The 15,962-nt window shown below is 39.7% G+C and overlaps 1 protein-coding gene across 8 annotated transcripts in view; it reads left to right on the top strand.

Moving 5' to 3' along the window:
- The window catches only part of CAST (calpastatin), a 124,634-nt gene that overhangs the window by 79,430 nt on the left and 29,242 nt on the right, over positions 1-15,962 (top strand). For 4 of the 8 annotated variants that reach the window (XM_011989416.1, XM_011989415.1, XM_011989421.1 and 1 more), the window contains 10 exons: positions 365-421; positions 819-932; positions 1,980-2,060; positions 5,979-6,047; positions 7,623-7,721; positions 9,810-9,890; positions 10,520-10,558; positions 11,071-11,163; positions 11,298-11,384; positions 12,466-12,567. In XM_011989416.1, coding sequence (XP_011844806.1) covers positions 365-421; positions 819-932; positions 1,980-2,060; positions 5,979-6,047; positions 7,623-7,721; positions 9,810-9,890; positions 10,520-10,558; positions 11,071-11,163; positions 11,298-11,384; positions 12,466-12,567 — 822 coding nt within the window. The remainder of the gene's footprint in view (positions 1-364; positions 422-818; positions 933-1,979; positions 2,061-5,978; positions 6,048-7,622; positions 7,722-9,809; positions 9,891-10,519; positions 10,559-11,070; positions 11,164-11,297; positions 11,385-12,465; positions 12,568-15,962) is intronic. The other 4 variants (XM_011989418.1, XM_011989417.1, XM_011989422.1 and 1 more) reach the window with 3 other exon arrangements.

Genomic DNA, 15,962 nt, shown 5'->3' with positions numbered 1-15,962 from the left:
AATATATTTTCTAGAGTGGGATCAGCTCTCAACAAACTCAGTAGTCACATGGCTCATGTGTTATCTGTGTATGTTTGTGAAAAACAACCAGTAATTTAGAGATACACATGTATTTGAAAATATTATTCAGATGAAATACTAAATTTTTCATTATTCTGATAATCACCATTCTCAGAGACTGCTGACAGGGTTACTATTAACCTGATAGCACATGTCTGCTTCTGCGACCTTAAAGAGTGGGCCTAAGTGTTCTTTTCCTGAAAAAAGGCAGAATGTTTTAGTTGGAATTTTGTTCTTGTTCTTGTCTGAAAGTATTACAAGTTGGATTCCAGTGTAATCAAGTTGAATCTTTTGAAATTGACAGCTGTCTGTGGTTCATGAGAAAAAATCCCAAGAAGGAAAGCCAAAAGAACACACAGAGGTAAATGATTATCATCAGGGCTTAATTATAAGGCAAGATCTTTTGGTGGGATATAATTAAAATCTTTCATCAATTCAAAACTAATCCCTACAATGAATAGTTGGATATTAGTTTCTTCAGCTAAAATGGTGCCATCATGTGGCAATAGCAGTGTTTACAATTTGTGTGATTCTTGCTGAATTTTGGGGGAAGGATTTGCACTATTTCAGATTTTGTACCTAAAGTGAAATTGTCACATGTACATCACACTCATTCAAATTCACATACTTTAGAACCACAGACAGCACAACTGTTATGAACAATTTTTATTCTATAAAGTATCAGTATTATGTTTAAGACTACCATCTTGTTAATGATGTCTTTATATATGTGTGGGCACCTGTGTATGTACTTTCAGCAAAAAAGCCTACCCAAGCAGGCATCAGATACAGGAAGTAAGGATGCTCACAATAAAAAAGCAGTTTCCAGATCAGCTGAGCAGCAGCCATCAGAGAAATCAACAGAACCAAAGGTAAATGAAGCAGATTGATAGGAAAACCTTAACATCAACTGGGTAATAAGATGCGGTTCCCCTGTTAACACTGAGGTGTGTAGTTAAATCTGTGGGGCTGTGCTGAATATATTTTGTATTGTAGTGATTTGGTATTATTATTTTGTTGGTTTTTCAAATAGACTTATAGAAACTTGGATGTATGGATGGCCTGAGAAGGCCTGAGGGATGCTCTCTCCATCCTTCTCCCACTGCCCAGCAATAACCAGCTGTGACTGCAGGGCAGCAGGCTCTGCTGTCTCCCAGACAGGCAGCTTTGGATTGAGGCTGCCTCCCGGACCCCCCCACACCTGGACTGGGGAACATATGTGCCCTGAATTATCTGGTTCTTTAAATGGAAATCCTAAAGCATTTTTAGGGTCGTGTTGTAGACGAGTTGAACTTACAGAGCCAAAAATTAGAAATTGCTTCCATAATTATGTGGTTAATAGCAGCCAGCTTTTAGAAGAATTAACATCTACAAGAAATACTTTTTCATGGAGAGCACTTGGAAGATAATAACGGGGCTTGCTTCACAATATATTTTATATCAGAGATCACAGATTTGTGATCTACCACTTAAAAGGCACATGTGTATTTTGTTTGGCTTACAATGTTGTTAAAAAATTATTTTTAATTAATTGCCAGCAATCAAAGTCAGGGTATTTCACATAACATCCCAAATTGTAACTTCTCTTGAAAAATCGGACTGTCTAGCAACAGTGAGCTCACATTGGCAACGATTGACTACAGCCATTACACCAGGTATGTGTACTCCAGTTTACCACAGTCACTACCTAGCCTGATTGACCTACTCATGTTACCTGCATGAACGTTTTAGGCTCTTGAGTTCAGCTTTACGTGGTGCCTAGCACTGCACCATGTACAATAGAAGTGAGTAAACATTGCCTTATCATGGTGTCCATGTGGGTGAACTGGCAGATGTTAGTGACATTTGAAACTCATAATCTTGATAATAACCATACAGAGATACTTAGCTCTGTCAACCTTTTATCCTCACTGTCTTAGACTAAACCACAAGACACGGTTTCTGCTGGTGGAGAGAGTGTTGCTGGTGTCGCTGCAACATCTGGCAAGCCGGGTGACAAGGTGAGCACACACAAGCAGATGGCAACGTGGGCCTCTGTGCTTCTCAAGTTTCTAAGAAACGTATGCTCAAATAACCTATCATTTGGCAAAATGAACATTGTTTATATATAAAATTTTATGAAGAGCATGCATTTAAGGGATAGAGAGTGAACAAGATACCAAGAATAATTTTTAAATTTATATATTCAATAAATGCTTACTGAATACATGCCATATATAAGGTACTGCTATCAATACCAAGTACATTAAAATGTGAGTTGACTCAGACTCTGCATTCCAAATTTATAGGTATGAAATAAAGCAAATAAAATTTCCATGAGCATTTGAATAGACTTTTTCAGCTTTCAGTGTTGATGTCAGCTGTCTTGATGCTAGTGTATCACAACCATGACATCAACATGAATGGATATGAGAAGTTTCCAAAGGAAATATTTCAAGCCCTCTCAGGATGAAGTAGATGTGTTGAGCTGGGTGATTGTGGGCATAGCTTTCTTAGATTTTTTGAAGAGCTGCTTCCGATCCCTGCCCAGGAATACAAGATGAGAAGTTATCTACGTTTTCTACCCATAGCAATATAGAATTAGTAATCAGTTTGGAGAGCATGTAATCAATCTGAAGCCACAAGTAATCAAGTGAAGGAAGAATGAGAAGATGGGAATGAAAAATTTAAAATTAATATAGTTTTATCTATACTTTTGCTTCTGTAAATTGGACAGATATCCTGCTACAGGTTAAATGGTAAAGAAAGTCATAGGGTAAATGATTTTTAGGGTAAAAATATGGCACATCTACCTGAAACATCATTTTTTCCCCTGGGATTTTGGGAGAAAAGGCACATTATTTTATCCAAATTAATACAGGTCTCCTATGGAGCAAAGGCAACATTTACAAAAACTTTTAAATGAAAATATCAAACTTAAAATTGTTTTTTTCTTGCAATAGATCACTTGTATACTACCTTGAGACTCATAGCCCCACCCCAGGAAGACACAGCACGCTCTTGTGCCAATGAGGAATGCTTAGATGAAATCATTTGAAAATGGATATATTTCAGGCAGAAGATTAGATACGTTAAAATAGATTTTTAAATGTTATCAATGTTTTCAGTTTGAAAGTGGATAGATTTAAGGCAGAGCGTTAGGCCCGCTAAAATAGATTTTTAAATGTAATCAAAATTTTCAGTTTTGAGCTAGATATAAATTAACCAGTGTTATAAGTGAAAACTAAACAATAAAATTAAGAGAGGCTTATGTGGAATTCTGTGCATTGACTTGTGCTGGAACTTGAGGCAATTCATTTTACTTTACGTTGCCTCTGATTCTTCTCCCATTAAATAGGATTTAATGACTTGCCTTCTTATTATAGTACATAGCATGTTTAAAGTACCATAAGGCAGGCGGATCACCTGAGGTTGGGAGCTCAAGACCAGCCTGACCAACATGGAGAAACCCCGTCTCTACTAAAAATACAAAATTAGCCAGGTGTGGTGGCGCAGGCCTGTAATCCCAGCTACTTGGGAAGCTGAGGCAGGAGAATTGCTTGAACCCGGGAAGCAGAGGTTGTGGTGAGCCAAGATTGCACCATTGCACTCCAGCCTAGCCAACAAGAGCAAAACACTGTCTCAAAAAAATAAAATAACTAAATAAAGTACCATAGTTGGTTCTGCAGGATGCATTAGCTGTAGGCTGGCCTGTCTAGGGGTTGGGGAAAAGACAATATACCTGGGACTGTATTTCAATCAGATTAAGAAAGGCCCCCACAGGGTGTTATTTGGTGGGGAATGAAGGGATTCTGTCTAATTCAGGGAATCCACAAGGGCTTTGAGAGAGTAGATCCAAGTTCAGTTAGGCATGGAAGGATAGCTGGGATTGCAGGCTTGCAAATGCATCAAGGTGTTGAAAAGTGTAAGATGTGTTCTGGTCACAAAGTACATTCCAACGTGGGTGAAGCACAGAGGAAGTGAGTGGTGGGGCTGTAAGACCAGAAAGACAGGTTGAGCACTGCAGTGGAGAATGCTAAGGTGAGTTTGTACATGTAGTGATTCAGCTGACAGCAGGTAGCCATTGAGAACCCGAGAGAACAGATGGGGTTATACAATTGAATCCGAGCTGCAGAAGGATTAAGGGACTGCAGTAGGTGGATAGCATAGAGATAGGAAGATGGAAGGTTGGTCAGGGACTGTTTCAGTAGTCCTGATGAGTCATATTTTAGCCTAAATTACAGCTGTGATAGAATAAGAAAGTGGGGAGTTATCCAAGACGAATTGCAGAGCAAAAATCTTCAGGTTTTAGGAAATGATTGACTAAAATGGGCAAAGATAAAGTAAAATCTAAGATAACCTGGTGCTTCTGAGTCTGATTGCACGAGGTTGGTAGCCACACGGTAAGGGAAAGGAGGCCCCTAGGAGCTCTTTGTCAGGTTTGTGCAAGTGCAGAGTTGGCACCTGAGAATGAATGCCTTTGTGAGCTGGGCACCTTGCAGTCCAGTCCCTAAGTTCCCTGGGTACCATTGACAAGAGTACAGATGTCAGAGGATTTGAGGAGGAAAGGGATGTATCTGATTTTGGACAGACTGAATTTTAGTGTTTGAAATGTCCAAAGAAATCTGTGTAGCAAGACAATTAAAATACTGTTTTCTAATAGAAAAGAATGAAATAGGAGGAAAGGGAGAGGAAGAGAAAGAGTGGATGGAATAGACAGATAGTGGGGAGAGAGGGAGGGGAAGAGAGACATTGAGAAGGAAGAGAAAGGTGCGGGAGAGAACATGAGTGAATATCTGCATGAGGTAGTGGCTGAATCATGGAAGTGGTTTCAATTATCCAGACTCAGGCTCATACCCTAGTGGCCCCCACAGTGTTTCTAGCATTGCAATCGTAACCATCACTTATTTAGCACTTACAATTACATAGCAAGTACTTACATAGTGGCGAGCATGTGCCAAACAATAGTTTTCATACTTCGTATAGATTCACTTATCCAATATCTCCAAGGAGAAGTGACTTGCTAAAGCCTCAGGCAGCCATGCGTGTCTCAACTGTCATGCAAACCTTGGCAATCAGAGCCTGTGCTCTTCCTGTGCTTTGTTGCCTGAATTTGGATACCTTCAAATGGGATATGGTCCCCTTTTTTCTTAACCCAACAACTTCACCCATTTAGTTTCTGCCAGTCTCTGAAAGCATTTGCCCTTGACCATAGAGAATGATTTTGGATAAGACCACCAGCACAGGGCAGAAATGTGCAGTGTATACAGTGGGGACCAAAGTAAAAGAGATGCCAGAGGTAATGGAGAACAAAGGGCATAGATGCCACAATAGGATCAGAATGGTACTGAAAGATGGCAGCTGGGAGGGAGAGATGCTCCAAGGGTCACATTTCAGAGATTATATCTGGATAAAAGCATGGAAACTGCAGATGGAAAAGTTATTTGCAATCTTTGATAGAGCATTGGAATCAATGATGAGTGATAAACTCATTTTAAGGAAAGAGAAGGTAATGAGATGCCGAAGTGAGGAATATGGAAGTCTTGATGTGTGGGGGCAAAGACCCAGAGAGGAAAGCCAAAAGTGGCAGCCTACAGCAAGAATTCATGGATGTTGCAAAGACTGGCTGTGGGTCCTGGAGAAGAACAGCGAAGAAAGAAACAGTCTTAGATTCAAATCTGCATTCTGTCCCTTACTGTGTAACCTGAGGAAAGTGTCCTAATCTGAGCTTTGCTTTGCCCATCACTAAATGAGACTAATAGAATTGAAGCCCTTCTGAAAAAGGATATAAAACATACAAGCACAGTGTCTGCTGTAGAGCAGATGTTCGGTGTATGATCAATGCTATTAATATAATGAATTTATTTTAAAATTTGTAATAGTATTGAGTTTTATTAAGGTATGTAAGAAGGAGTTTTTAATTTCTCAATTCTCACCAGAAAAAAGAAAAGAAATCGTTAACCCCAGCTCTGCCAGTTGAATCTAAACTGGAGAAACCATCGGGAAAGGTACAAAGACAGCAGTGTCCTTCTACATGAGATAGTTACTCATATGCTCTCTATTTAACAAATCTGATTTCTTGTGGGCAAATAATATGAGGGGGTAATTTAAAGGACCATTTTAATGAATTATTGTTTCAAGCTAATATTGAAAGTGTGGGTTGGAAGTACGATTTTCACACTCATATTTGTAATACTTGATATTATAATCCTTTAAAAAAAAAAACAAAACTCCAGTTTCATCTCATGCAGTTTACATTCCAGTTTCTCTCCTGCAAATACACTTTATTTAACCAGAGGTATTACTAAAGAAGTCAGGTACTTCTTTATTCTGAAATTCCTAAAAGAATCAGTCTAAACCTTCAAATCGTATTCCACATATCCATGATCAGGAGAGTCCTAAAATTGTCAGGGGAATATGGTAGTTGCAAAAAAAAAAAAAAAAGACAATTTAAATAATTATTTTTCATCTAAATCAAATAATACAAGGTCCTTTCCTAGACTGTTGTTTTCTCCTTTCAATGCAGGTTATTGTTCATAACGAATCATCCTTAACATAAAAAATAGAGGCACTCTTATTTATTATTGTATTAGTCCGTTTTGACACTATTATAAATAACTGGATAATTATAAAGAAAAGAGGTTTAATTGACTCATAGTTCTGTGTGGCTGCGGAGGCCTCAGGAAGCTTACAGTCATGCTGGAAGGGGAAGCAGGCACCTTCTTCACAAGGCAGCAGGAGAGAGAGCGTGTGAAGGAGGAACTGTCAAACACTTATAAAAGCATCAGATCTCATTAGAACTCACTCACTATCATCAGAACAGCATGAAAATCACCCCATGATCCAGTCACCTCCTTTCCTCGACACATGGAGATTATAGGTTCCTCCCTCAACACATGGGGATTACAATTCGAGATGAGACTTGGGTGGAGACACGAGTTAAACCACATCAATTATACTGATTTAAGCCCATATTGACAGAGTAAACTTGTGAGTTCTTGTAAGTTTAATGTCTCAGGTAATTTCTGTTTTGTAAACCTCTTCAGGCAAGCAAGTGAACAACAACAACAACAAAAACGTGAATGAAATAATACAGAGTGATTTCACTCATGAAATAGATTATATTTGGAAGAGGTACCATATAGAGATTTTTAGGGGCTCTTTCTTTGAAACTCTGTAAAAGTACTGATAAGCAATAAATACCAAGCATTTCCCTTACCACTTAGAGCAACATGGTTATAACTCCCTGTATTTTGTTTTGCTTTTCCTTTTTTAACTATCAGTGCATTGGACTGGCAGGTTTAATGAACTTATACATTTGTTCATGTATGTAATGCCTGTAGACTTGTTGAAACTGTGCTTCTTGCCTGAATGTGGCTTTTTATCTTTCCCACCCAGAATTTGTACTTTGAGACTTAAATAGTAAAGTCTGTTAGAGACCAGATTTTAACTATTTTGGGGAACGAGTTGAAGAACTTTTGGTGTTTGGTGGTTTTTCTACACAGAATGGCTTTTTTGTAGTTAAACTAAAAGTGAAATATGTGTAACAAATAACATTTAAATATCTGTTCTTCCTTTTCCAGTCAGGCATGGATGCTGCTTTGGATGACTTAATAGATACTTTAGGAGGACCTGAAGAAACTGAAGAAGAAAATACAACGTATACTGGACCAGAAGTTTCAGTATGTGATCTTGATATCTGTAAAAATTCATACTCAGTAGGTAGGAGAGCAAAGAAGGCCATGGTCATGAAATACAAAAGAATACCTAGTGAGGCCGGCGCGGTGGCTCACACCTGTAATCCCAGCACTTTGGGAGACTGAGGCAGGCAGATTACTTGAGGTCAGGCATTCAAGACCAACTTGGCCAACATGGTGAAACCCTGTCCCTCCTAAAAATACAAAAATTAGCTGGGCATGGTAGTACACGCCTGTAATCCCAGCTATTTGGGAAGCTGAGGCAGGAGAGAATCACTTGAACCCAGGAGGCAGAGGTTGCAGCGAGCTGAAATCGCACCACTGTACTCCAGTTTGGGTGACAGAGAGAGACTCCATCTCAAAAAAAAAAAAAAGAATGTCTAGTGTTCTGTCATTTGCATAGAAACAGGATGATGTCAGTATCAAGACAGCAACTAGAAATTAGTGTTGGGGATGGAAATGGTTTGTCTTTTCACAGCTGCATTATAACATTGAGTTAGCAAACATTTGTTGTTGTGCTAAGATTGACACTGGGACACGGTCCACTGGGTCACACACTTATTTTCCATCCTCAAGATTTAGGTATAATGGACTAGAACTTGTTTTGATTTCTCAATATTTTCCACCCTCAGCTTATCCCTATTCCTAAAATTGTATTTTCCTTGGTATTATAAGAAAGACATGCTGGCCAGGCATGGTGGCTCACACCTGTAATCCCAGCACTTTGGGAGGCCAAGGCAGGCAAATCACCTGAAGTCAGGAGTTCGAGACCAGCCTGACCAACATGGTGAAACCCCGTCTCTACTAAAAATACAAAAAAAAATTAGCTAGGCATGTTAGTGCATGGCTGTAATCCCAGCTACTCAGGAGGCTGAGGCAGGAGAACTGCTTGAACCCGGGAGGTGGGGGTTGCAGTAAGCTGGGATCGTGCCATTGCACTCCTGCCTAGGCAACAAGAAGGAGACTCCATCTCAAAAGAAGAAAGAAAAAAAAGCCATAGACTAGACAAAAATATTTGCAACAGACATAACAAAGGATTTGTTTCTAGAAATTATAAAGAATAAAAAACAGAAAAAGACAACCCAATAGAAGATTGAGAGAAAACTTGACTGACCAATAAGCAAGTAAAATGAAACTCTCCTTAGTAATTAGGAGAATGATATTAAAACACAGAAGAAACACTGCTTTGCATTTATCCGATTAGCAAAAGCGTGAAAGTCTGACAATTCCTATAGTCTTCCTATAGTTGGTGGGTGTTCATGATGAACGTTCCCTTCAACCAGGAAGTCCACTTCTAGAGAGATTCCCAGGAGGGGGCCTTGCCCATGTGTGCAAGGAGTTATAAGAACTGGTGAAATGTTTGGAAACAATTTTGTTCAATAGAGGACAGGATAATAAAATTCAGTGCTTTATAGTGGTTAAAATGGATTATTCATGTATCAGCATGGATACATTACAAAAACATAATTTTGAATAAAAAATGCAGAATGATATGTAGAATATGATACCATTTATGTAACACTGGAAAATAAGCAAAGTAATGCTGGACATTGTTTATGGATACCTACATATGTAAAAAGTGTTCTATAATAACTTTAAATTGATATGCTAAAGTTAGGAATGGTGGCTGTTTCTGATTAACAGGGAAAGGGAATTTGGTTTGAGAATGCTAAACAGGAGACATCCACTCTATGATTTTGTTTTCTTAGAAATGACAAAGCTAATAGAGTTGGGTATTGGGTTATACAGAAACTCATTATCTTATTAACTGTTCTTTTATATTGGTTATAAAACTTAGATAATGAAAACATTTGAAAACAAAATGTATTTAGAAGTCAACTTTAGTATTTTGAATATTTTCTAGCATTACATATGAGTTAAGCCAATTAAATATGGGTATTTGTGTAAACTTAGAAATGTAGTTGTATAAATTGTTGGCTTCTTAATGATTTATCATTCATCTCAGTACTTCCATAAATTAATAATGGAATCATGCTTTAGTTTCAGAATATGCATATAGCATTCTCAGCTAATTAATTATATAATATCCCTATGTGTATGATTTTGTTCCAGGATCCAATGAGTTCCACCTACATAGAGAAATTGGGTGAAAGAGAAGTCACAATTCCTCCAAAATACAGGGAACTATTGGCTGTAAGTTAAATAATCATTTACTTTTATTTCACTGTTTCCTCTTTAGAATATAATTCCATGTCATTATTTTTACAATGTTTAAAAGTTAGAAAACATAATGATGCATGTGAAATTGTCATTACTCTGAAGCTCACTGCATTGGTTGGATGGGGCTGCTGTAAGAAAGTACCACAGATCAGGGGCATAAACAAGAGATTGATTGTCTCACAGTTCTGGAGGCTGGAAGTCTAGAATCAAGGTGTCAGCAGGGCTGGTTCCTGCTGAGGCTGTGAGGGAAAGGTATCTTTGAAGCCTATTCTTGGCTTATAGATGGCCGTCTTCTCCCCACGTCTCTTCACACCATCTTCCTTCTGTGCTTCTATGCATATCTCTGGGTCCAAATTTCCCCGTTTTGTAAGGACACGCATCATATTGGAGTAGGGCCCACCCTAATGACCTCACCTTTACTTGATTACTTCTATAAGGAACCTATGTCAAAATCAGGTCTCATTTTGAGGTACTGGGGTTAAGACTTCAACATATAGATCTGGGGTGGGAGGCACAGTTCAACCCACAATGGGCCATACATTTTGCCCATCTTAAGGATTAATTCTGCCTTCTCAACATCATCAAATTAATATTTGTTTCAGAAAACGGAAGGGATCACAGGGCCTCTTCCAGACTCTTTGGTGAGTTTACATACATGTCTTCTGATCTAAATTAATATGTTTTATATTTTTGGTTGGGGGAACAGGGCTATCAATTCTATATTTGAGGATTATGATTTAACTCATCTCCAAATCAAATGGAGTTTCTGTGTGTTCAGAGAAAGGGCTTGGTGTGAGGGTCGTTTCAGTGCTCCTGAGTCCCATAAGTAGGGTTTCTGAGGGGAAGGAGAATGAAGGCAAGAAAGTATTAGGATAAACTGCATGTTCATAATAATAGAATGAGAATATTCTAACATGTAACTCCTTTAGAAACGGGGAAGTGGAAAATAATACTTAGTGAGTATTCACTAAACCTACTTAGTGAGTAGCCGCTCGCTTCAAAACATACACTTTGATCTAAGTTGTTTTATTAACACATCTCATTTGGTTGCAAAGGAATTAGAAAAATGCATTCTTCATTTGCTAGCTTTATTATCCATTCTTCCACTTCAGCAGTTCCCATAAGTTACCCATCACTGTGCCTGTTTCTTTAGAAACCCATGGGGCCAGATGATGCTATAGATGCCTTGTCATCTGACTTCACCTGTGGGTCGCCTACAGCTGCTGGAAAGAAAACTGAAAAAGAGGTATTGTTTTTAGTGTTGTTAAGGGAAACTTGTTAGGAACTATTTTGAACTTTAAAAGAATAACTTTTTAGTTCAGGCTATTCCAGTTAAAGTTTCCTCATCTGTAAATCTCATCTTTAGTATTTTATTTTCAGGAATCTACAGAAGTTTTAAAAGCTCAATCAGCAGGGACAGTCAGAAGTGCTGCTCCACCCCAAGAGAAGAAAAGAAAGGTGGAGAAGGTATAATCACAGTCTACCTGACAGCAGTTGCTTTCCAGAGCCTGATCTAGCTCATTCAGGAAGCTGCCAGTAGCGCATTACCCATGAGGAGAAGCCATGATTTTTTCCCTCTCAGGTCTATCCGGAATAGGGAAGCCAATGAGGGTTATATTAATCATCTCCAGGCAAGCCTTGTGTGTTTCTGTAACTGCCTGGGAATGATTTTAGCACAGTTGTCTTGGTTGTCACCTAAGACCATCTCACCATTATGATACACAGAAGGGCAGAAACCAGAGAAATTGCACTCTTGGAACATAAAACCTTCAAGTTTGATTTTCTAAAGGACTTTGAGCACTGAGGATCACTAGAGGGACACCATGTCGCTGGTACTGCCCCCAACTCTCAGCTGTATTTCACTATGACGTAATTCTCACAAATCGCAAAGGCAATCCTGCAGCTCTGTGCTGGCTGGGAACACATGTCTCCTCTGCAAACAGTCAAGATAATGCTCAGGAACAGTTTCTATCAGAGCTGCTTGTGCCTCTCCCCTCCTGGAGTGGACAGTTTATTTTTATCTGGCAGGCTGGGGAACAGTGGTGAGCACCACACCCCTGAGAGTGGGAGTTCCTCCAACGATCAGCCATTGTGCCTTCAGAGAAGAAGGCAGTGGGGGCCACTTCAAGCTTCCCTGCTTTCAGCTTAGCAGGTTTGCTAAAGGTTATCAGAAGCCTTTTTAGAGACAGTTTTAGAAAAAGAAAAACAAGGTGGTAACAGTTTACTGCTTGCTTCTTTTTTGTGGTTGTTAAGAGTATTTTATAATAATATTACTATAGCTTTATGTCTAGCTTACCAAATAAGGGGTGAAGTGTGCCCCAGAGAACGCTGTTACTATAGAAACGTGTCTTAGCCCCAATTTCCACTCATTGGTAAGTTCTTTTTCCTTTCTCTCTTTTGCAAGGTTTCAAATAAACTTGCCTTTCTAGAGCACTTCCCCAATCCACATTCAGTTTATAATCTAAAATGTATTTCACAAAGAAGTAAATGGATTGTTCAGGCTCCAGAGATGTCTTTTTTCATGCACAGAATTTTTTACTTTTAACAGGATACAATGAGCGATCAAGCACTGGAGGCTCTGTCGGCTTCACTGGGCACCCGGCAAGCAGAACCTGAGCTCGACCTCAGCTCGATTAAGGAAGTCGATGAGGTACTGACCTTAGAGTTGATTTACAAAGCGTATTAGTCTGCACATTACAAAACTGAATGCATTCTGCATGTTTAGAATTCTTGCACAACTTTTGCTGGAGAGTAAAAGTGAACATTCTTCATTGTGCCTTATTTATTGCTGAGTTGTTAGCAACTAAGAGGGATAGTTAAGTGATTGCTTGTGAAACAGCTAGAATTTTAACATTTGAAATGAGCATGAATCTCCCTTGCTAGAGCTTCAATGACACCTGACTAAACAAGATAACAAGGAGGCAATGCCTGGCGGGAAATAGTGAAGTTTGGCAATTGGAAATTTGTATTTTCAGAAGGGTTCTGGGTGCTTCTCTTTATAAGAGAGGGAGATGTCTATACAAGGAGTGGGAAGATCCTTCATTTATCACTATGGGGAAAGATGTTGAAAATTTTGTCTCAAATTAAAATCAAGCAACGATTACTCCGTAACTAGAGCTCCTGCATATTTAGAGAATAATGCTGATAAGTGTTTATCCCACCACACTCCAAGATCTTAACAAGCCTCTGAACCAAAACAAGCTTATATCTGGTGTAGGAAAGTTTTAATATTAAATTATAATTTTTGTAGAATTTTTCAACTTGGTCCTTTTGGGGGAAAGAGGAAGGAAAAGAGAGAGTTGCCCATTCCTGACAAGGCAGTGTTGTGGGGAGATGGAAAGGCAGCCTGGGATCCACAGGAGCTCGCCCTGCCTCCATCAGCTCAGGCTGGGGGAGCTGGTAGGCACTGCTGTCACAATGCCCCATCTCTGCTGTCACTTCCTGTTCTGAATCATCAGGGAAGAGGAGTCTCCCTGACTACCAGCAGCTATCCTTGAGTCTAGGACTACCCTGGCCTAAGATGGGCCAGTTTCTATCTTCGACTTTCTTGGAGGGCTCACCGGCCACAGTGTGGCATGATAAGCTTTGTGATGGTGAACGCAGGGGAGCAAGAGAAGCAGTTCCTATCTTCCAGGACCAAGTAATGTACTGGGAAGAAGGGAAACTTAATTACAACACAATGTGAGATATACATTACTTAGAGTAGCCGACAGAAGCAGTGTCATCTTGAGGAAAGGGTGGTGTTGGCAGAACCCTGTGGGGAGTCAGGAGGCCAAGCTGAGTGGTGGCTTTACCACCTGAGGGCGACAGGGCCACAAGTATATTGCACTTTTGTCTCAGGCTTTTTGCAGACCCTTAAGGAGAGATAATAAATGTGGGAAGGGAGGGTGTAAACATGTTATAAACCCCAGGATCAAAGGAGTCTTAAGAGTGACTAAAAGCAGATAAGCATATGTTTAAAAAAAAGTGACATAAAATAAGCATGTGGGTAACTAGTTTGGGAATGCGTATGAATGTATTAAGTTTCCTCTAGAAAACTTCAGAGTAGCAGCAAACTAATATTCCAGCAAAAAGAACTCTTCTTTTCCATTCTTATGACATAATAGTTGTATTATTCTGTTCTCATGCTGCTAATAAAGACATACCGGAGACTGGGTAATGTATAAAGGAAAGAAGTTTAATTGACTCACAGTTCCACATGGCTGGGAAGTCCTCATAATTATGGTGGAAAGTGAATGAGGAGCAAAGTCACGTCTTACATGGTGGAAGGGGGAACTCCCCTTTATAAAACCGTCAGACCTAGTGAGAATTATTCACTATCATGAGAACAGCACAGGAGAGCTCTGCCCCCATGATTCAATTACCTCCCACCGGGTCCCTCCCATGACACGTGGGAATTATGGGAGCTACAATTCAAGATGAGATTTGGGTGGGGACACAGCCAAACCATATCACTAGTTTTCCTTTTTAATCATATACAAAGTACAAATGTTTCTAAAGAGGATCTGTCAGTCCTCCAGATTCTTAACCTGAATTCTTAGTACCAGACTTAGTGGGTCCTTTACATCCTAGATAGTCTGATGTGATGAGAAGGCTCAGGAAGGTCGCTATCAGCCTGTAGGAGTGTCCATTGCCACCCCAGCACACCCCAGCACACCCCAGAATAGAGAGCTGTCTGTGGAAAACCACACAATACTCCAGAGAGGAAACCCATGCCTACTTAGTATTCCTGTCATCTACCATAACATAAAAGTTTTTTATTCTATAATGATACCCCATTATAAGTCTCCCACATTTTTAGGTGTGGCTGCCTAGTCTAGTGCCATTTCAATTCAGTAGACTCTTTTTTTTTCGATGCCTACTGTATGCAAACCACAGAGCAGGCATTTCAAGAATATAAAGATCAAAGAGGAAAATAAAAGCTCTGGCTGCATGTGTCATTCTCACTGTCCACAGCCTGAGATTAGTGGGGAGGACCATCTTAATACAGGTGGCCCTGGATGTTCCTGAAGGCTGCTGTACCCTGACCTGGGGAGTGCTGCTTCATGATAGGATTTCTCCAGATGCCCAAATAGAGCATGACTGGAAATGTTTAAAAGGAAACCATGACTTCATCCTTTAATGAGAGTTTCTGTAAAACAGTAAAACTAAACGCAAGCATAGAACAGTGCCTGTTCCATTAAAAGTGCTCAATAAGTAGTAATTAATCAACTAACCAATCAGTAAAGAACCACACTCTTAGGCTAAGATGCAGATGGAGGCCGTGGGTTGGGTTGGAATATGCCAAGTGAACCTCCTACCTTGATTTGTAAATTAAATCCACGCCTTGATATAGGTACTCCTTACATATTATGCGACTCACACTACCCACCAGCAGGTTAAATTGCAAGTGCTGTGTCGTAGCAGTCAGTGATCTACTATAGAACTACACTTTTATTGGTAATGCAGCTAGTTGTTCATGGTTTAGTAAGCTAGAGAAGTCCTGGCATTATTGAAGGGAGCCCTTTTAAAAGAGGTAAAACAAGTTATACATGAATCAGCCAAGATTTGTGATGGGCTGCTTCTGCCATTTCTGAACTGGGTTTAATGTGAAAATTAGTCGTATTTCCTCTCCCTTCCTTAGGCAGGCCTCGTTGAGTAAGACAGATGAAAGCCATTAAAATAATTGCAACTAACTGCTGCACTGTGCTTACTGTCTTCAAAGAATCTTTTTATTTACTTTTCTCTGGTGATCTTCACAAGTTAGTGAGCTAGATAAGGGTTATTAGTAGCCACATTTTACAGCTGAAGAGACTGGACCAAAGAAAGGCTAAGTGACTTCTCAAGGTCACAGCAGCTGGAAGCAGAACAGGGTAGCTCCCCGGGATCCCTGGCTGGGCTGCTTTTGCTCAGTCACCCACTGCTACCTTTCTCACAGCTGCCCACCATGGTCTTGTGCTTTGTAGTTTACAAAGTTCTTCCAGATGCGTTTACCAGATTTGGTCTTCTCTATAACACTCAGGAAGTACACAGAGGAAGTGATATCATCTCATTATGTGCATTATC

The sequence above is a fragment of the Mandrillus leucophaeus genome, unplaced genomic scaffold, assembly GCF_000951045.1.
Source record: "Mandrillus leucophaeus isolate KB7577 unplaced genomic scaffold, Mleu.le_1.0 Scaffold353, whole genome shotgun sequence".
Taxonomy (NCBI): Eukaryota; Metazoa; Chordata; class Mammalia; order Primates; family Cercopithecidae; genus Mandrillus; species Mandrillus leucophaeus.
This window is presented reverse-complemented; position numbering and strand designations above follow the sequence as displayed.